Below are 22,553 nucleotides of genomic sequence, written 5' to 3'. Positions count from 1 at the left end.
CTTGGCTACGTTACACTCAGTCCCTTCTTCCAAGTCGTTAATATAGATTTAAACAGTTGGGGTCCCAGCACTGAACACTGCGGCACCCCACTCATTACTGATTGCCACCCCGAGAATTAACCATTTATCCCGACTCTCTGTTTTCTGTTTGTCAGCCAATCTTCTATCCATGCTAATATATTACCCCCAACCTCGTGAACTTCTATCTTGTGCAATAACCTTTTGTGTGGCACCTTGTCAAATGCTGTCTGGAAGTCCAAATACGCCACAACCACTGGTTCCCCTTTATCCACCCTGTTCGTTACATCCTCAAAGAACTCCAGCAAATTTGTCAATCATGACTTCCCCTTCATAAATCCATGTTGACTCTACCTGACCGAATTTTGCTTTTCCAAATGTCTGCTACCGCTTCTTTAATAATGGACTCCAACATTTTCTTTGGTTGAGGGAGGACTGTTGGCCGCGAAACTGGGAGAACTACTTCATTATAGAATGGTTACAGCATGGAAGGAGATCATTCAACCTGTCAATCCCATGCCGGCTCTCTGCAAGAGCACTTCATTCAGTCCCACTCCCCCGCCCTTTCGCCACAGCCCTTCATCGAACCTTCTCTGCATATCCTTCGATTTCCACATCCTCACCGCGCTCTGGGTAAAGATGTTTCTCCTGAATTCCCCATTTGATTTATTAATGACCATCTAATATTGATGGCCCCTGGTTTTGGACTCAGAGTGGAAACGTTTTATCGAAGTTTACCCTATCCAACCCCGTCATAATAACATAAGAAATAGGAGCAGGAGTAGGTCACCTGGCCCCTCGAGCCTGCTCCGCCATTCAATAAGATCATGACTGATCTGATTATGGACTCGGCGCCACTTCCCTGCCCGCTCCCCATAACCCTTTACTCCCTTAGCTCTCAAAAATCTATCTCTGCCTTAACTATATTCAATGACCCAGCCTCCACAGCTCTCTGAGGCAGAGAATTCCACAGATTTACAACCCTCAGAAGAAATTCCTCCTCATCTCAGTTTTAAATGGGCGGCACCTTATTCCAAGACCAATTCCCCTAGTTTTAGTTTCCCCTATGAGTGGAAATATCCTCTCTGCATCCATCTAGTCGAACCTCCTCATTATCCTGTATGTTTCGATTAGATCACCTCTCATTCTTCTGAATTCCAATGAGTACAGGCCCAACCTATTCAACCTATCTTCATAAGTCAACCCCCTCAGCTCCGGAATCAACCGAGTGAACCTTCTCTTAAACGTCTTGACCAGCACACCCCTCAGTCTTCTAGAGAAAGAGCGCCCCAGCCTGTTCAAACATTCCTGATGGTCATAACCTCTCAGTTCTAGCACCACTGTTGTAAACCTTTTTTTGCACCTTTTCCACAGCCTTGAGAACATGAAGACTAGCCGTCAATATGTATCCTCACTGTTTGCAGAGGATCCAATCTTCAAGAGCACGACAGGCTATGATGGAGAAATGTGTATTTAGCTGCTCAGTTTGACGGGTGAGTGCAGCCTATAGTTGGCACATGTTGCCTGTACTGATGGGCACTTGCCTTCCGTAAAATACAAATCTTGCTTTCCTCACTTAATGGCAATCCACTCTTCTGTTCAACGTTGCAGACCTCATTGGTCAAAGTCCACCTCTGCTTCCAATTTGAAAAAAAAAAAGGATCTTGGATCATTGTTGGACCTTCCCAATTAAAAATGGGGTCAAGATTCCTACGATCTATGTGTATGCGTTTATATATGGGTCACGCAGAGCGGGTAAGCTCCAGGTTCGGTTCCTGGCTTGCATCCAGTCAACGTGCTCAAGGCTAGGAGTACTACAATTTACCTCAACAAGGCTGGGTTAACAAGGGGTAAAAGCTCTCAAGGTTCCAAATGGATAACCCCTACTGAACATTCAGAGAGGACCGATTTGGGCTTAGACATCATGGTCCGTGCAGATGAATAGTCTGCCACAACTCGTCAGGAAGACTCACACTTGGTGGCCACTTCGCTTGAGGTACTCATGGGGCAGTGGGGGTAGGGGGAGAGGGGAGAAAGACACCAGTGTGGAACCATAGCCCAGTATGGAGAAGAGGCTGCATCATCGAAAAGCGATTTCGTAAACAATATTAACTTCTCATTATATTTTTCTAAATATGTATGATTCATGAGGAGAAAAGGAGAGAGAGAACACATTTCTCTCCATCCCCACAAGTTGTGCACGTTACAAGTGCGATAAAATCAGTACAACGCAAATGAAATCCACGGGGTGGAAGCACGACAGGGGAGAGACACAAAATCATTAAACGCTCGGCTTTCTTTAAAACAAAAACGGAGCAAGATATTCCTCCTGCCCACGACACTTGAATCCCACGGCAAAGAAAGGCCCCAGCCCTACCAAAGCCCCATCAAGTGGAAACGACGATAGCCTCCAAGTTAATATTGGCGATAAAAACATAGGAATGTTTCGTGCACCCACCGGATGTTTTGGTGTCGGCAATTTTAACAAATGCGATAGAAATAAACGGGTCAACAACTACCCTCAAAGCAGTTTAAAAAAAATTCATTCATGGGATGTGGGCGTCGCCGGCAAGGCTGGCATTTATTGCCCATCTCTAATTGTCCCTTGAGAAGGTGGTGGTGAGACGCCTTCTTGAACCGCTGCAGTCCGTGTGGTGAAGGTGCTCCCACAGTGCTGTTAGGGAGGGAGTTTCAGGATTTTGACCCGGCGACGATGAAGGAACGGCCGATATATTTCCATGTCAGGATGGTGTGTGACTTAGAGGGGAACTTGGAGGTGGTGGTGTTCCCATGCGCCTGCTGCCCTTGACATTCTCGGCGGTAGAGGTCGTGGGTTTGGGTCAGTGGACAAAGGAACACAATACCAATGCATTGTGCTTTTGTCCGCTAATAATGTCAGCAGCACTGTCTAGACCTGAATACCTGCGACTGAGCTGCAAATACATGCTACTAGCACAGCAATATGCATTGTGTCCCAACATTACCCGAAGTTTTGCACCGCTCAATAATGGAAAACTTTAGAAAAAGAATCCCTTAAAAAGTAATGAAAACTGGGTGAAAAAAACAAACATATGAATGCAGGAACAGGAGGAGGCCATTCAGCCTCATGCGCTTGTTCCGCCATTCAATTAGATCATGGCTGATCTGCACATTGTGGGTTTATAGAACCAATAACCTGCCTGTCAAAAATCTATGGCCAGTTTTGATGGATGGAATAAAACATTGTGAAGGAGGGAGGGAAGGCAGAGAGAAGTGAAATTTAACAGAGAAGGTGAAAAGAGAGAGAGAGAGAGAGAGAGAGAGAGAGACTGATTTGGCTGGGGTTTTCAGCTACCACTCCAGGAGACTCGAGCACAAAATCCAGGCTGACACTCACAGTGCAGTGCTGAGGGAGCGCCGCACTGTCGGAGGTGCCGTCTTTCGGATGAGACGTTAATCCGAGGCCTCGCCTGCTCTCTCAGGTGGACGTAAAAGATCCCACGGCACTATTTCGATGAAGAGCAGGGGAGTTCTCCCCTGGTGTTCTGGGGCCAATATTTATCCCTCAATCAACATAACAAAAAAAAACAGATTATCTGGTCATTATCACATTGCTGTCTGTGGGAGCTTGCTGTGCGCAAATTGGCTGCCGCGTTTCCCACATTGCAACAGTGACTACACTCGAAAAGTACTTCATTGGCTGTAAAGCGCTTCCAGATGAACGTTGTTCGTGAAAGGTGCTATATAAATGCAAGTCCTTCTTTCTGCATCTCCCATTTAAACGAAAGGGTTGAAAATGATGGGCTGGCATGAGCAGCAACATACTGTTGTGTGGATTTATTCTGAACATGATTTATTGTAAGCTCAAACTGTTGCGACCTTGGTCTCTTTACTCAGACTCCAGAGTGAGGAAGCAGCTTGCCCCAGGGTGCACAGGTGACCCTTATGTCTCCCACATGTGTGACCCCTAGTGGCAAGTCTTACATATTGGTGAGGTTTACATACATACATACACATACATAACATATACCATCCTCCCCCCCAACCCATCCCCCCTCTACGTAGCTAGTTGTGGAAAAATCGTAAACTTCTTGTTTAAAAAAAAAAGATTTACAATTGCGCTACAATAATTGCATAGAGGATGTCATCCCCTTGAATTGATCCTTCGAATTATTGCAGGGGGGAGAGTGGGGGGTGGGGGTGAGGAAAAGAGCATGGGGAACAATTTTATCTTAAACTGGAGTGTATATAAAACAAAACGCTGGATTAATCTGGATCAAAATCACTTTCTTCAATCTAACGTGCACAGCAGGACACCAAAGCAGCAGCCAGGCAGAATTAATGATCGCTCAGGATCCTGCCTAACTCGGAGCTGCCAATTATTCTCCATCACGAAATGCAGTTTCTCTTAATGGAAGTCTTTACAGCGAAGGGGGCGGGTAGATAGGGCCCACTCAACACTGCTTTAATAACAAGCGGTTACATTTTCTTTTAAAAAGCGCGCGATACAACAAGATGCCTGTCACAAATTAAAAAGCAGGCAAACGCCATCAAGCTTATTTTTACACTTCAAACCTTGACCTGACAATCATCTATTATTGATGGATTATATATTTTTTTTTAAAAACAACCGCACCACTGCTAAGCACTTTCAAGGTGAACGTTTAAGGCCCTGTTAATTTACCACAATATTGCAATCACTGGCAAAACACACACATGGCATCACAACACAGCGAGCTTGCTTCAGTTCTCTGGCAAGCGAAAACTGTGGTAGTAACAATGGCTTCCCATTCCGCCTCTTCCCGCTGAAATGGGAATTTAACTGACACCCTACAAACAGCACAGCCTCAGTCACCGATCCTCTTAGTTAGGATTGGAAGGTTGTCAAGAACTTCAGGGGAGGTTAATAAGTAGGTTTTCAAGGATGCATCGCTCCACAATGATGGGAGACATTTATTACCCATACCTCATATCGCACCATCTCCTTGCAATCGCTGCCTATTAGCGACAATAGCCAGTCCGTAAATCACTTCTACTTATTTATGCTAAAATCATTATGATTTCGCTTCTGCCGTTCATTGAATTTTATGCACAGTTACAGCCGTTTAGTGCAAGTCGCAAAGATCATTCCTGAGCATTAAACGTTGCATTAGCGTGGTCGCCATTTAGCGTAAATCATCGTGTTAGTGGGGGCTGCACCCTAAGCACATCATTATTAGTGCCAACACTGTATAAAATGGGAAGGAAAGTTGAGAGTGATTGCTTCCTGTACAATGCGTTCATAAACTGAAAGCTATTCGGCTACTTTTATTTAAAAAAAACAGCTTTAAACTGTGTACAGGGCAGAGTCTCGGCCATTTCAGTCTCTGTCCCTCCTCTCCGGTGCTGGTGCAGCAGTGTCACGGGCAGGCAGAGTTGCCAACCCTTCAGAAGAGTCCTGGCATCGCCGGGGGAGGCCTACATATCCGGGGGAGGCCTGGTGTCGCCGGGGGAGGCCTACCGTATCCGGGTGGAGGACTGGCGTTGCCGGGAATTGAAGGTTATTCACCAGGACACGTTACGAGCAAACCCAGGAGGAAAAGTGTTGTGTATGCATGCCTGTTACTGTGTGATGTCTGTAACACTGTTATACAACACTGAATGTACCCTTACACTGTACACACCTTGCCTGTACACCAGAGGATGCTGCTGCTGGAGACACTGCAGGTAACCCAGTATAAAAAGGAACACACAGCTTGTTGTCGTCACTCAGGAGCTGCAAATAAACTGTGCACACCTGTAGTCCTTTAAGTATCATACCCTGCCTCGTGGAGTCATTACTAAAGGTGCCTACATACATTACAAAAAGAATAGGGGACATTAAAAAAGATGGTGTGCATTTTTTTTTTCTGTTTATATGAGTGATAAAAATATTGGAGATGGAGACAGAAGACTCTGACTCACGGTTAAGAGCCCTCCAATTGGCTGATGAAGAGTTGACCATGGAAAGGCAGGGCACGGCAAAGATGGATGTGTCGAGCGACCAATAGCGGGAGCCAGAGGCAAGAGGTCATGTGATGAAAGCTGCAGGAATACGTCCAACCAGAGCTGGGAACCCCGCCGACAGGGGGCGGGGCTTCCCACCTCCTCAAGTGACTTCATCCACTTCAACAGGCCTTGCAACGTCCGAACACACTGGGACTTGATTTCAGGGCCCCCCCTCCTCCTTATCCCAGCACAGCACCCACCGGCCAAGCTGCCTCAGCTGTGGCTCAGTGGGCAGCACCCTTGCCTCTGAGTCAGAAGGCTGTGGGTTCGAGTCTCACGCCAAGAACTTGACCACATAAATCTAGGCTGACACTCTCAAGTGCAGTGCAGAGGGAGTGCTGCACTGTCGGAGGTGCAGTCTTGTGCATGAGACATTAAACCGAGGCCCTGTCTGCTCTGAGGCGGATGTAAAAGATCCCATGGCACTATGTCGAAGAGGAGCAGGGGGAGTTATCCCCAGTGTCCTGGGGCCAATATTTATCCCTCAACCAACAGAAACTGATTATCTGGTCATTATCACATTGCTGTTTGTGGGAGCTTGCTGTGCACAAATTAGCTGCCATGGTTCCCACATTACAACAGTGACTACACTCCAGAAATACTTCATTGGCTGTAAAGTGCTTTGAAGCATCCGGCGGTCGTGAAAGGCGCAAGTCTTTCTTTCAATACCCCAAAAAAAAGTCAAACTTTGCAACTTCTCTTCTGTTGTTGAAGTGTGCTGTGCCTCTTTCCACTGTTGCCAGGAGGAACTTCACCCTCAGAAGTTATGTTTTTTTTCTCTCCCGAGTACGGTGTAAGTGAAAGAGCTGGAGTGGGAACGACACATTTCCTTGTTTTATATACCAAGCTTTATGCTTGTGTGCGCGTGTTGGCGGATAGTTGAACAGTTCCAACAGTGTGCGCTCTGCTTTGTGTATTCATTCAGATCACATCAATGAGAGATAGAGGACCCATCTGCTTGAGAGAGGGTTACAATCAATCCTTACTGAAACAATTAGTATTGAAAAAAAAATTGTAATTAACAGAGAGTCGTGCGTACTCTGCTCAGAATAGACTGTTGAGTTGAAGTGTCCGGCCGGGTTACCTTCAGCTGCTCTAATACTCAGTCATTCTTTTTTAATCCACCACATTGATTTGTCTTCATGTTTAATTGAGGAACCAAGGTGAAGAGCCAAGGCCCACAGGACAGCACAGGGCCGAGCTGGGACAGAGAGTGAGCTGCAGCAAGAGGCAGTGACTAGGTGCTGACAGCCGAGAGATTTAATAGCCCATAGGGCGGAGTGAGAGGTTGTACAGACTGACGGTTCTGGGAACGAATGCTCCTCAACAACTAATAGTGTCAGGGTCTGGATTTCATTGCACGCCGAGAAGGGTAAGCAAGTGAGGCATTAGGGGGAACAGGCGAGCAGCAATGACCATGATAGCATAAAAAATACAGTGGGAGAGGGGGGAAGAGAGAGAGAGCGAGGGGGGGGGGGGGGGGTGGGGGGAGAGAAAGAGAGATAGTGAGGAAAAAAAAAAGAGAGAGAGAGAGGGCAAGGGAAGAAAAAGGAGAGAGAGAGAGGAGAGAATAAAAAAGAGAAAGATAAAGAAGAAAGAGAAAGGCAGAGGAAAAGAGAGCGAGCGAGCACGAGTGTGACATGAGAGAAGATCTGCTTCCTGCAACATCCATAATGGGTGTCACAGCTTTAAATTGTGCCTGGGCTCAAATATGGTCGAGGAGCCTCCGTTAGCCACTGTTGCAGTGAAGAGGTGATTAGTTGAGACTGTCATACGGTAAACCATGAGCTACAACATGTCCTCAATAGAGATTAAATGTACAGAACCCAACCAATCAAAGCACTGTATTTTCAAGCACTATGATCAAATTAATAATACTTACACATGTCATATACTGCAAAGGTCACAGTGGTAGACATTGTATAAAAGTACAAAGCCAGACAGTATGAATACAGATTGAATCAAAGTAAAACTTCATACTGCACAGTAACAAAACGGTACAAACTAAGGCATAAATCAGCAGATGGAGTTACTTTATTAGTGACTGCAAGGCACAAATAACACTAGAACGCAAGAAAGTCTTGCATTTATATAGCGTCTTTAAAAACCATCGGATGTCCTCAAGTGCTTTACAGCCAATGAAGTACTTTTGGAGTGTAGTCACTGTTGTAATGTAGGAAACGCGGCAGCCAATTTGCGCACAGCAAACAGCAATGTGATAATGATCAGATCATCTGTTTTTGTTATGTTGATTGAGGGATAAATATTGGCCAGGACACTGGGGATAACTCCCCCGCTCTTCTTCAAAATAGTGCCACGGGATCTTTTAAATTCACCCAAGAGGGAAGACGGGGCCTCGGTTTAACATCTCATCAGAAAGACGGCCCCTCCGACAGTACAGCGCTCTCTCAGCACTGCACTGGGAGTTTCAGCCTAGATTTTTGTGCTCAAGTCCCTGGAGTGGGACTCACAACCTTCTGACTCAGAGCCGAGAGAGCAGACAGGACCTCGGTTTAACGTCTCATCCGAAAATACTTTAGGAAAGGAAAGCTCGAGAGCACGATACCCAGTGGCCCTCTCATTTGGGGAACTGTGTTGTGTATGCTGCGCAGGGAGGGGGGGAAAACAAAAACAAACAATGGCTTGTTTCCGTCGCTGCAAGCCGTCCATATTCCAACTTGCGGAGGCATCGTTGATGATATTTCTCCAGCGACTTGGGTGTCTACTGTACATGGTCCATGTCTCTGAGCCATACAGGAGAGCAGGTATTACTACGGCCCTGTAGACCACGAGCTTGGTGGCAGTTTTGAGGCTCTGGTCTTCGAACACTCTTTTCCTCAGGTGGCCGAGGACTGCACTGGCGCACTGGAGGTGGTGTTGAATCTTGTCGTCAATGTCTACTCTTGTTGATAAGAGGCTCCCGAGGGATGGGAAATGGTCCACTTTGTCCAGGACCGCGCCATGGATCTTGATGACTGGGGGACAGTGCTGTTAGCAACTGCTAGCAACGTCTCACAGTTGCCCCAGAGTGTTGCACATGTAACTCTTTTAAAACGCACAATTGCTGAGCAAATACTCCCATCCGCAGTACCGCTTCCAGCATCGCTGTGGTGTGTTCTGCATTTAAAAGACAAGGCAAATCACTGCCATACTGTTTGATACAGCAGCAGGTCAAGCATCACCTTCACTGTGGTCAAACGGTTTAATATTTTTCTTGCCAAGCACATTCATTATTAATTCCGGTTCAAATGCACTGGAAAAAAATATTCATTAAAAAAAAAATAGGTTTAAGTCAAGCACTGCTCAAAACAAACGATACATTTGAAACATCACAGTGTGGTATTCATTAATAAATAAAAAAGACAGACACTAGGAACAGAGAGCCGAGACCAAAAAAGTTATTAATTCCAGCATTATACATTTAAATGGATCGCAATGGAATTGAAAATTCATTTGTATTTTTTCCTTATCCTTTAATATTTCTACAAAAGCTTTCAAGACTCCCATTAACTTCTTACCACAACACTTTGCTTCATTTTGAATTGAGCTAGCATTTCCCATCTGTAATGTATTGCTACATGGGTTCTTTGCTTAAGAATTCATAGCAACACATTGCTATTAAGAACTAGTTGGTTTGTTAGCAAAAGGTTTAACAATCACACTACACATTACCAGTTCATCCACTAGGCTCACAACTGCATACCTCATTGTGGATGACCAAAACCCAACTGGCTGGGGTTTTATGGAGTCTTGTGAACATCACATGACTGGCTAAACCAGTCCCAACTCAACAGCTCTACAAACCTGTGAGCATACGTTACACCATCTAGTCGGAATTTCAAATGTAGATGAGTTTTATTTAATTAGTAAGAGAAAGGGAACTTTTATGCCAGGTCAGATATTTTTCATACCCAGTACTCTCCTAAGTCAGGTACAGGGTGTACAAAAGCAAAATGCTGTGGAAGCTAAAAAGTCTGAAATATAAACAGAAAACGCTGGGAATACTCAGCAGGTCAGGCATCATCGGTGGAGAGAGAGAGAGAGAGAGAGAGAGGCAGAGTGTTAACGTAGAAACATAGAAAATAGGTGCAGTAGACCATTCGGCCCTTCGAGCCTGCACCGCCATTCAATATGATCATGGCTGATCATGCAACTTCAGTACCCCATTCCTGCTTTCTCTCCATACCCCTTGATCCCTTTAGCCGTGAGGGCCACATCTAACTCCCTTTTGATTATATCTAATGAACTGGCCTCAACAACTTTGTGGTAGGGAATTCCACAGGTTCACAATTCTGAGTGAAGAAGTTTCTCCTCATCTCGGTCCTAAATGGCTTACCCCTTATCCTTAGACTGTGACCCCTGGTTCTGGACTTCCAACATTGGGAACATTCTTCCTGCATCTAACCTGTCCAATCCCGTCAGAATTTATTATATGTTTCTATGAAATCCCCTCTCATTCTTCTAAATTCCAGTGAATATAAGCCTAGTCGATCCAGTCTTTTTTCATATGTCAGTCTTATCAGTCTTCAGGTCTCTTTCTCTCTCTCTCTCTCTCCCCACAGATGCTGCCTGACCTGCTGAGTATTTCCAGCATTTAAAAAAAAAATTTAATAGGATGTGTTTGATACAGAATAAAAGTAGAGATCCAATTTTATATTAAAGGATTTGGAATGGGTTGGGATGGGCGGGGGAGGGAGAACGGGAATGGAGAGGTCAGTGCCAATTCCAAGATTTGAAGGGGGTAGAACCCATACCAAAATAAATTGAGGGCCTACGCTGAACACCCATCCCCACCCCACAACTCCCACAGCACTTGCTCCTTTGGAGTGAAGTTTCTTAAACACAGAAAGTGTAACAACTGGTCTCAAATCCAGTCTTATGCAATGAACTATATTCCTTTTCTTCTCCTTGTCAGAGTCAAATAAACAGAGGTCATGGTCAGTGCAGACCAGATGCAACGTAAAGCTCCCTCCATATGTTGTTTTAACAATTTACCCCAGGCTCAGAGCAGTATCTTCTGCTTCACCAACTTATTTTTTTTTTATTTAAGCGTTTTCGCGGAGGAAATGGGCAGTTTAGTTCCAAATAGCATTAAATTAGAGAGACAGTATACCGTGGATTTACATCTTCGAAAACCTTGGTTAAGGACCCACCTCATTTAGGATGAACATTGCTTTCGTAGAGCGGAGATCTTCATCACTTCAATCTAGCCTGGAGTTGACACAAGGTGTCAGAGGTCAACAAATACACTATGTCGCCCACCATCTCTAGTCACAACCTTCTCCCAATAAATCTAAAAATATCACAGCGGAGGGCATCCTATAAGCTTTCTCAGTGGTGAGCTGTATTCGAAATTATAGAGCTAGCGCGCCTTGGATTACCTTTGAACTTTCCTCCTCCAACCATACAGCACTCCGAGAACTCTGCGTTCCTCCAACTCTGGCGTCTTGCACGGCCTCAACTTCCATCCCCCACCACTGGTGGCCGTGCTTTCAGCTGTCTAGACCCCAAGTTCTAGTATCCTCCTCTCTTCTTCTGTAAGATGCTCAAAATCTACCTGTTGACCACGTTTTTGGTCACCAGTCCTAATGTCCCCTTCTTTGGCTCGGTGTCAGTTTTTATGTGACTTTTAAAGTACGTTGGGGATGTTTTACATTAAAGGCGCTCTATAAATGCAAGCTGTTATTGTAGACTACCCTTGCTATTGTTATTGTAGACTCTTGCCATTTCTTGGGCTGGGCTATCCTGGGAAGGACTTTAGTAGCAATCCCGACAGTGAGAGGAAATACTGGCAGGACCTCTTCCAACTGCAGAGTTGTCAGCCTTCCTTCTGACTCTCAAGAGAGAGGTCCATGACCCAGAACACCTTGGTCTCCTAGCTGAAGGAGGCAGGAATTGGGCAACTGAAAAGGAGCAAGTGAAAGACGAATAATGCCAACTTGGCGGCTTCCCAGATGAAAATCTTGCCAAACTCTCGAGCGGAAATGCAACTGCGTGAAGCTCCTGAGCTCCAAGGGCGAGGGTAGGCATGTCCAGCAGCCCCAAGGCAGATCCCAATTCTTCCCCAGGAGAATGCATCGTTTCAAAGTGGCTTATCCAATTTAAACCACGTGTCTCTGTAGGATGTGGCAGGGAAGGCACAAGAATTGCAGCAAAATGGTGGCAGCTGTGACGACCATGGCCTGAAGGCATGTGAAGTCACCTAGCAGACTTCTAGGTTTAGCTCAAAAAGAAAGACAGAAAAATTTTAATCAGGGACATGTAAAATAAAATAAAACCAAAAGAAGAACATAAGAAATAGGAGCAGGAGTCGGCCATTTGGCTCCTTGAGCCTGCTCTCCCATTTAACAAGATCATGGCTGATCTGACCATGGACTCAGCTCCACTTCCCTGTCCGCTCCCCATAACATAACCCTTTATTCCCTTACCTCTCAAAAATCTACCTCTGCCTTAAATATATTCTCCACAGCTCTCTGGGGCAGAGAATCCCACAGATTTACAACCCTCAGAAGAAATTCCTCCTCATCTCAGTTTTAAATGGGATGCCCCTTATTCTGAGACTATGTCCCCTAGTTCTCGTTTCCCCTGTGAGTGGAAATATGCTCACTGCAGCCGTCTAAAATAATTAAAGGGAAAAACAAACTTATGGCATATCCAACAGGTCCCTAAAACATTTGATTTTAAAAATCGCAGCACGGTGAAATTCCACATTGTCGAAACTTCCCATTTCACAGGATACCTTTGGGTCAACTCAAAATAAAGCAAATGCGGCACAAAATGAATTGTTCAATTCCTTTTTTTTTAAAGTGTAATCCTCACGGGGGAGGAAAGCAATTTTGTAGTTTCAGATCAACAATGGAAAAAAACCCACACAAATTAGCCAAAAATGGAGCATTCTAAATTAGCAAACAAACTGCTAATACATGCGTGAAGTTTTACACCCAAATCGAAGTATTTTTTTTGTAAAAGGCAAATCAGAAGATAAAAGCTAAGCAGTCACACAATTGCAAAGGCTATTTAGACAGCATTTCCCACCGACGTACAAGAAAGCTGTGAAAGAACAGCATTGGAATGGGAATTAATAAATTGTAGAAATCAACAAGATATCACTCGGCAGTGAAGTGCACCTCCCCACCCTCACCCCTTCTTAACACCCGTGATCACAGCACCGACTGACAATATTTAGGTTTTAAAAATAAACATTCATTGCTTTTAATGGGACTCAGCAGTGTCTGCATAGAGAGGCAAATACCTGTAGAGCACTCAAATCTTATTCAGTGTCTAAAGAATAAATATTTCGCCAGCCCTACAGTGAAAAGCCAGAGTTTTTCTTGTCAACCTGTGAGTGTGTGTGTGTGAGAGAGAGAGAGAAATGTGCCTGCTGCAGTTTAGCTATAGCCAGCTTCCGTAATGAGTAACTACACCCAGTGGCTTTGGAGGAGAACATGTTCGAAAATAGATCGTTTAATATGATGTTAAAATCGCATGAAGGTACAGTTTCATGTACACCCAAGCTCTCAAAATGCGCATTTGCCTTTTATCTTAAAAACCACCTCAGATGATTTAACAATACATATATATATTTATTCTTATAAAATCTACCCCCTTCGTCACACGGCTGAAATGTTGGACAGCTCTCTTGCTCTCAACTGTCAAAGACGCATTATTGGAACATTGCATGATGGACATTGCAACTAACCAAACGAGAGTTCTAAGTAGAATGTCAAGGCTGTAAAAGACACCAATGTCACAGGGAGGCGGTTCCCATCTAACTACCTTGAAATTAAGCAATGTGGATAAATGTCAAGTGTGGCCACATGTCGGTGAGTGAGAGAGTAAATTTCACACTCAGGAGAGAAAGAGCATTTTTTTTTAAATACAAGTATCACTGTCGCAACCATTTCTCATCCCACCACCCCCCCCCCCCCCCCCAAACTTCAGTAACATCTCACGACAAATTAGGAAGCTCCTGCCATGGTTGTCATTAAAAAAAGGAAAATTGCGTTTGCAATTAAGCACGACAATATTTACGCTTAAAGAGCGATTCTTATTATGCAATAAAAGCTGTTCACCTTCAAGAATACAATAATATTTGGGCACTGACTGCTTTACGTATTTGGACACAGGAGCACAGATAACAATACTAAATGTGGAGGATACTCTATTCCTTTGATAATGCCCCATGGTAAAAATGGCAAGCATCAAGTGGAACTTGCGGCACTCATTTCCAACCTATCCCCCCCCCCCCCCCCCCTCTTTGTGAGGCAAGGGTCCTCCTCCTCTTACAACACGGCCCGTAACATTCACCTCATCAATGTATATTTGAGACTAAAACAACAATGCAAATACTGCAGCATGACGCATCTAAAGATTTAATTCAACCCATAGTAGCTGAGATGGAATCGACACAAAAAACCATCACGGTCACTAAAAGTGCACACAAAACAGGCACAACTGCATTCAATTCCAAGCTCATAACCACACATTTTAAAAAATGACAAGTGGCCGAGATAGAAAGCATTTAAAGGAGGGAAATCTAAAAGTGGGAATAAGAACACGGGATTCGTGCCAGCCCGAACAAATACACAAGCAGTCTGCTCCGTGGGACAGGAAAACCTCTTTTCAAAAATCAAGAGTAGCCATGTAACGGATTTATTTCATCCATTTAGCCAGCATTATGCACCACGTGAAATCTTGCAGCGATCTTGTCTGCTGCAATGTCATGTTCTGCAGCTGACAAGACAGATTGACAGGTTACTTTACGGAAGAGAAAAGGGGGGAAAAAACACACACACACCCACGAAAAGCAGCCCTCCTCTTCTGTTCGGTCGCAGAAGCAACTGGTACGCTTGTACTTGTGCGCCACTGTTTGCAAGGAGATACCACAAAGAAGAGCTACTGCGTCTCGCAAAATTATCGAGGGGGGAGGCCGGACGTTTCACACTCTCGGGAGAGAAATTAAATATTTCCACTTACCCCTGGCAATGTCTTCTGCTCGTGTAATGCGCTCTGAGCTTTAAGAGCCGAATCTCTTGCACAGTACGTGAGGAAAGCACAACCTGTGTTAGAAACGGAGCAAGTTACTCTGTACTACAAATGCTGGTGCATTCATTTCATTAAGTGCCGCAGATAAAGACGGTGAAAATGTGCCTCGCTGCTTGCATTGACTACACCTCTGCCTTTCCCGGGCAGACAATTTTATCTCAGCGCCCCACCGTCCCTCCCCATCTCACCTCCCCCCCCTCCCCCTCCCCCCCGTTCAAAATTAAATCCAGGCTCGGCGATTAAGTAGGCACCAAAAGCCAAAAGTACAGAAGTAGCTCGGCTTATAAAATCAACTCGGTGAGACGCTCCTTTTATTTTTGGCAGCTTCGACGAAACAGTGAATTGAAACTTTTAAGTCAAAATTATTTCACCGACTACCTGCCCAATGTCAAGCTTTAAAAAAAATTAAGAGTATCTGCTAAGGTAGAGAATGTATATTCCAACGGTTTCAAGTTACGTCTTCTGGAACACAGACCTGATTTGTGGTACAATCTTGTTTTATTCCCAATGGGCTAACTTAGCATGAATTCCTTAATGCCGTTGCATTACCTAACTGCAGGCAGCAGTGTTCCTGGTTTGCAACCAACGTATTCAAGTGACAATTAATGCAAAAAAGAGCTGGGAGTAAAGATTATTTTCCTGCAAAGAGAGACTCAGCAAGGTTGATCGCCAAGCTACAGCACACTGCCGTGAACAGCCTGGTTTTTTTAAAAAAGCCATACAGTAAATTCACTGAAACTCAAAGCAAAACTATTGTACGATCACATCTTATTAACATGTATTGCAACAGATGTCAATGGTTAGGCTGCTTATCATGGATGTTTAAAGATACAGCATCCCTTCTCTCTAGATATAGACCGGCAGAACAAAGCCATTGCTTGCCAGTCAGGTATGTGCTTCATCAGAATCCGCATTAATAAGATTTGACTATAAATGGGTGCACATTAATGTCGACAGCTTATTGTCAAAGCTGAAGTTATTGACAGCCCCAGTTACATGAAGTCTAAGCGCCAATGGAGGGGAACGTATTTCCATTAAGATCCGCATCCACTAGAATTTAACACAAGTTATGGTCAGCCAATGCATGCAAATGATTATATTAATTGACCATATTTGGTTATCAAGTGCAATGTTATTTATAGTCAGTGAATTCAGCCCTTGGAAACAGCTACAATCTTTAGGAGTAAAGAATTGTCAGGGACACACACACACAAAAGTAAATGGAGACCAATGTTTTTTAAAAAAGACATTAATATTAGATTTGGGTTGAAATGATGCAGCTAACTTAGGAGGGGGTCAATACGATTTCACCTCAACACAACTAAGTAACTGTGAATCAATCCCTGTCGTTAACAGGCAATTTGCCACACATGGAGTATGAGCTGCTGAATCTGCCAGTTTCGACATCACTCAGAATTCAAAGTAACAAAAAAAAAACACAGTCGAGTTGAACTAACAGATCGGTCATGTGTCATCAGAAGTGACACACCAGGACATCAATGCTCACACAGTCTGTCAATCGGGATCATTAACTAAAATATAATTGTTCTTGTAGTTTGTAAATTTCACCAAACTTTATCACGGCTAATGACTGAAATTGACACTAGTACACTTTCAATTTCGCCTGGATCAGCCCGAGCCTAGATTAAATATAACCCCCTTCCCCCCCCCCCCCCCCCCCCGCCCCCAGATCCGTTTTAAACAAACACATGCATTTTTACAAATTGAAAATGTACTGTGAAAAATATAGGGGAGGAGGGAGGGAAAAAAGTGAGTAGAGTCGATTTGAGCGTTTGCACAGAACACAACTTTGAGTGAAAGGGTCGATTTAAAAAATAGATATATAGCTTAAAAAAGGTTGCAATTGCAATTCGCAGGGGCAAAAGGTGGCTGGGATTTTGCCAACTTCCCCCTCCCAATTGATGACAACCAAGTCGGTTTTTTATTATTGGGGAGAGAGAGAGAGAGAGAGAGAGCGCTTCAGAGCTACTGAGAGAGGGGGCGATTCAGTTTCAAAGCGGGTGTTTGCAAATTCTCAAACTTTAAAATTAAGGGGAGGGGGGGAGGAGTATCAGGAAGAGCCCCCCCCCCAAAAAAAACAGCTAGATATCTGCACCAGGGAGGGGGGAAATCCAGGAGAAAAGTCAAGCTCTCTCCCTCTCTTTGCCATATATATATATATATATATATATAAACACACACACACACACACACACACACTGCTTCTGCCTGGATATCACCATGCACACACACACACACTTAAACACTGATGAAGGAAGGCTGAGAGCCACAAACCTTTGTGCATACCGGTGAAACGGTCCTTCAGCACAGTCAGTTCATAGATCTTTCCGAATTCCTCGAACAACGGCTTTAGGTCCTTCTCCTCCAGGTTGCGGGGGATCTGACCAATGAAGAGTTTGATGGCGTCGTGGTCTTTCATCGGGATGGTGTTCTGACTGTGGCTCAGCCCGTTCATCCGACTGCTGCTGCCACTACTGCTGTTGTTGTCTAGCGGCACTCCGTTGGTTACAGTGGCCATCTTCAAGTGCTGCCTCTCCTCTCTCTCTCTCTCTCTTTCTCTCTCACTGGCCCTCTCACGTCAGCCTCTTTAACTAGGAGAGCCTGCAAGTCCTGACGTCAGGCTTGCCTGGTTGGTGCTAAAATAAATGTGGCTGGATTCACACACACACACAGGAGCCTTAAAGCGACAGCCACCCTTCCCCACCCCATCTCATACACACAACAACTTTAAAGCCACACTCACCCTTGCCCACCACACACACACACACACACACAGACACGCACACAGTAGCCTTACAGCCACAGTAACCCTTGCCCCCCCCACCCCACACACATACACAGGAACTTTAAAGCCACACTCACCTTTCCCCACCACATACACACATGAATTTTAAAGGCACAGTCACAAAAGGCATCAAGGGGTATGGGGAGAAAGCAGGAATATGGTGCTGAGATAGAGGATCAGCCATGATCATATTGAATGCAGTGCAGGCTCGAAGGGCCGAATGGCCTACTGCTGCTCCTATTTTCTATGTCTCTATGTCAACCTATGTCAATCTGCCATACACACCATCATCATCGGCAGTCCCTCGAAACGAGGATGGCTTGCTTCCACGCCAAAAAAAGTGCAAGTTCACAGGTATTTCAATGAAGGACTCAAACTACATCCTGAAGGGTGGAAGATGCCTGTGCGTGGATTTTTTTAACGTGTGGTGGCCGTTGCACACCAGCCACCACACGGGCTTGACAGAGCTAGGCCTTGGTCCAGTGGCAAGGGTTACCCAAGATGACTGGAGACCTGCTCTGCTACATGGACCTAGTGCGCGCACATATCGCAGTGTGGGCTGGGCCCGTGCTGCCCCCGGGCCCTGAACTCGTGCCACCCCTGGGCCCCCATCTCGTCCCTCTACAGTCTCTCGCCGCTCCTGCTATATCTGCCCACGCTCCAATCACCCACCTGGATCTTGATGCCGTCACTCTTTACATCTGTCACCCTCCTGCACCAGCTCGCACTGTACCTTGAAGTAGTACATCTCCACACTGTCCAGGGGCCACCGCTCGCTGGACCTTTTATAGCCCCGACCTGCCGCTGATGTTCCCTCGCAGGTCGGAGCCTCCACGCTGCCCAGACACACACACACACACACACACACACACACAGGAACTTTAAAGCCACAGTCATCTTTCCCCACTCCATGCACAGAGGAGCCATAAATTCACAGTAACCCTTACCCACCCCAAACCACACATACTTATGAAAACACAGGAACTTTAAAGCCACATTAACCCTCCCTCTCCCCCGCCTCCCCCCCACCACACCAACCCCCCCACGACCACTCCCCACCCCCCCACACTCCCAACCCCCCAATCCACCCCCCCACACCCACCCCCCACAACTCCCCTCCAGCCCCCCCACACACCCCCTCCACCCCACACCCACCCCCAGAGTCAGAGACAGAGACAGAGAGAGAGAGAGTGACAGAGAGTGACAGAGAGTGACAGAGAAAGAGAGTGAGAGAGAAAGAGTGAGAGCAAAAGAGACAGAGGGAAAGAGTAGGAGAGAAAGAGTGAGAGAGAAAGAGTGAGAGAGAGACAGAGAGAAAGAGTGGGAGAGAAAGAGTGAGAGAGAGAGTGAGAGAGAGCAAGAGAGAGAGAGCGAGAGAGAGCGAGAGAGCGACAGAGAGAGAGAGCGACAGAGAGAGAGAGCGACAGAGAGGAGCACAGAGAGAGAGTGAGAGAGAGAGAGAGCAACAGGCAGAGACAGAGAGAGTGAATGACACAGCGAGTGACAGAGCGAGAGAGAAAGTGCGACAGAGAATGTGACAGACACAGAGAGAGTGAGATAGAGAGAAAGAAAGAGATAGAGAGAAAAAAAGAGTGAGAGAGAGAGATGAAGAGTGTGACAGAGTGAGTGTGTGACAGAGAGTAATATAGTGTGAAGGAGAGTTAATCCACATCCAACAACTCTTGCAGGGCACAGTACCTGTTTATATGCACAGGGGGAGCGTTTGACTATAAGCATCACTGTCAAAACATCCCGGATGATATCCATCACCACAAACCAACCTCGTCCCATCTTACGGAAGCAGAGAGGGGTCCGTTCCATTATGGTGCCAACATTGCTTACTGAATGGGTCTTCAGTGAGAGTTAAACAACATGGTGGTTCTTTGGGTTTAGGCGGTTCTATACAGCGAGCCTGGGACATCACTCCTAGGTAAAGTTAGGCTTGAACTTAATGGGATTGTTCTCAGTTCTGAAACTGACTTTTTGCAGATAAATATATTCCCATCTGGACTCAAGAATTTCACATTAAAAATGATTGAAATATTTATACAATATTCAACTATGATTGAAATATTTATACAATATTCAACAATGATTGAAATATTTATACAATATTCAACAGTGAAAGAAAGACTTGCAATTATATAGCGCCTTTCATAACCACCAAAGTACTTTTGAAGCCAATAAAGTATCTTTTGAAGTGTAGAGACTGTTGTAATGTGGGAAACGCGGCAGCTAATTTGCGCACAGCAAGCTCCCACAAACAGCAATGTGATAATGACCAGATGATCTGTTTAATGATGTTGGTTGAGAGATAAATATTGACCAGGATACCGGGGATAACTCCCCTGCTCTTGTTCAAAATAGTGTCATGGGATCTTTTACATCCACGTGAGAGAGCAGATGAGGACCTCGGTTTAACACCTCATCCAAAAGACAGTACAGCACTCCCATAACCCTGCCCTGGGAGAGTCAGCCTAGATTAATGGGCTCAGGTCTCTGGAGTGGGACTGGAACCCACAACCTTCTGACTCAGAAGTGAAAGTGCTACCCACTGAGCCACAGCTGACACTGGGAGAGAGAATGGTGAAATGAATCAGTTGAAAGGTTACTAGCAATGAAACCAACAATATGATTGCTGGCAAACTGCCCCTCAACCACCACTGGGATAATGTAAGCATTAGATTATTTCTATATTCAGCAATTTCTTATTTCAATCATCAACCTGTCAATTTCATGGAAAAATGCTCAGGGTTTGCGACCAGTTAAAAGAGAAACCATCAATAGGCAGATTACATAAGATCATAAAAAATAGGAGCAGGAGTCAGCCAGTTGGCCCCTCGAGCCTGCTCCACCATTCAATAAGACAATGGCTGATCTCCGACCTCAACTCCACTTTCCCGCCCGATTCCCATAGCCCTTGGATTTCCCTAATGTCCAAAGATTTCTCAATTATATACTCAGCGACTGAGCATCCACAGCCCTCTGGGGCAGAGAATTCCAAAGATTCACAACCCTTCGAGTGAAGAAATTTCTCCTCATCTCAGTCCTAAATGGCCGACCCCTTATTACCATCTTAATATCCCAATAAGTTTTCAAGAAAAATGGTAGCTCTTCAAAGCCATGAAGGGCAATATATTTTTTTTGTTCCATTTTATCCCCATAGTGCCCATCCTTATATCCACACCATTACTGAAATGATGGACCAACCTAATACTTGAGCACTCTCTACCTCTACATTCAAAAGCTCTTCAAACCTACTTCTTTGACCATGTGGCCATTTCCCCTCTCCCCCCCGCCCTGCTTCATTCCCGCTTTCTTCTTGGTATCCAACATTTCACCACAATGGAGCTTTTTTTTTGTTCATGTGAAAAAGTGCACGTTGCCTTAAAGCACTGGAGATGTACCACCAATGCAGCCTCCGCAAGATCCAGCAAATCCATTGGCAGGATAGGCGCACCAACATCGGTGTTCTCACTCAGGCCAACATCCCGAGCATCGAGCCATTGACCACGCTCGACCAGCTCCGATGGACGGGCCACATTGTCCGCATGCCCGATATAAAACTCTACAAAACAAACGCTCTATTCGGAGCTCCGACTCGGCAAGCGAGCCCCAGGTGGGCAGAGAAAACGCTTCAAGGACACCCTCAAAGCCTCCCTGAAAAAATGCAAAATCCCAGCCGGCACCTGGGAATCCCTGGCCCAAGACCATCAATCTGTCCCCCCGTGATTTGCATGATGACGCGCTGAGGTCGCTTGTCAGCTGGGGAAGATAGTTGGTCAACTTTTGTTGTTTTGGGGAAGGATTAGTGAAGCATCCGGGAAGGTGCCGAACACCTCGAGTCTCTTCGCCGGGAGCACGCGGAAGCCAAGTGCAAATAGCGGAAGGAGCGTGCGACAACCCAAGCCCCCCACCCACCCTTCAGCCACTGTCTGCCCCATCTGTGACAGAGACTGTAGGTCCCGCATTGGTCCCATCAGTCACCTGAGAACTAATTTTAATGTGGAAGCAAGTTATCCTCGACTCCGAGGGACTATCTAAGAAGAAGAAGATGATGCTTTCGAGGCCTCACTGCTGCCAAGGCTGAGATTGGATAATTTAGCGTAGATCATATTCTATTGTTGGCGCTGTCCCATGTGAACACCAGCAGGAGGCGCACCTGAGCGATTCAACAGAGGACACCCCCCAACCACCCATATATTAACATAAACATCTACACATTATATATTATACATGACTGAGGAAATTTACACTTCAGATGAACCTTCTCCCACCCCCGCATTGTAAACATGGGTTAGCGGGGCAGTGTTGAGAAGTTAAGTTGCCGAATTTTACCTTGACTGCAGCGAAAGTTGGTGGGACTTCGGCGGGCTGTATGAAAAGGTCTGTAGTTACCAATTTCTTTGCTGACTTTTCCTTTCTTGGTTTTGGATGTTGAATATCGGAGGAAACTTGATTGAAAGTAGCAATGGAAAAGTTTGTGGTTTGGAAATTGGAGTGTCAGTTGCCACATTACAACAGTGACTACACTCCAAAAGTACTTCAAGTAAAGCGCTTTGAGACGTCCGGTGGTTGTGAAAGGCGCTATATAAATGCAAACGAAAGAAAGAAGTCTTTCTTCTTTCTTGTTTCCCATGGCACTGCAGCAGAGGAGCTTTCAAGACAGCCTACTTCT

The 22,553-nt window shown here is 45.3% G+C and overlaps 1 protein-coding gene across 50 annotated transcripts in view; it reads right to left on the bottom strand.

Moving 5' to 3' along the window:
- The window catches only part of LOC139233716 (CUGBP Elav-like family member 4), an 831,346-nt gene extending 813,822 nt beyond the window's left edge, over positions 1 to 17,524 (bottom strand). For 47 of the 50 annotated variants that reach the window (XM_070864155.1, XM_070864176.1, XM_070864151.1 and 44 more), the window contains exons 1-2: positions 17,365 to 17,524; positions 15,001 to 15,083 (exon numbers count right to left, since the gene is read on the bottom strand). In XM_070864155.1, the coding sequence (XP_070720256.1) occupies positions 15,001 to 15,083; positions 17,365 to 17,509 (228 nt within the window). In that variant the 5' untranslated portion in view covers positions 17,510 to 17,524. The remainder of the gene's footprint in view (positions 1 to 15,000; positions 15,084 to 17,364) is intronic. The other 3 variants (XM_070864137.1, XM_070864135.1, XM_070864136.1) reach the window with 1 other exon arrangement.
- Between the last annotated feature and the right edge of the window lie 5,029 nt (positions 17,525 to 22,553).

The sequence above is a fragment of the Pristiophorus japonicus genome, chromosome 21, assembly GCF_044704955.1.
Source record: "Pristiophorus japonicus isolate sPriJap1 chromosome 21, sPriJap1.hap1, whole genome shotgun sequence".
Lineage (NCBI taxonomy): Eukaryota > Metazoa > Chordata > Chondrichthyes > Pristiophoridae > Pristiophorus > Pristiophorus japonicus.
Note: the sequence above shows the minus strand (reverse complement) of the source record. Positions and strands in the feature narration are given on the sequence as shown.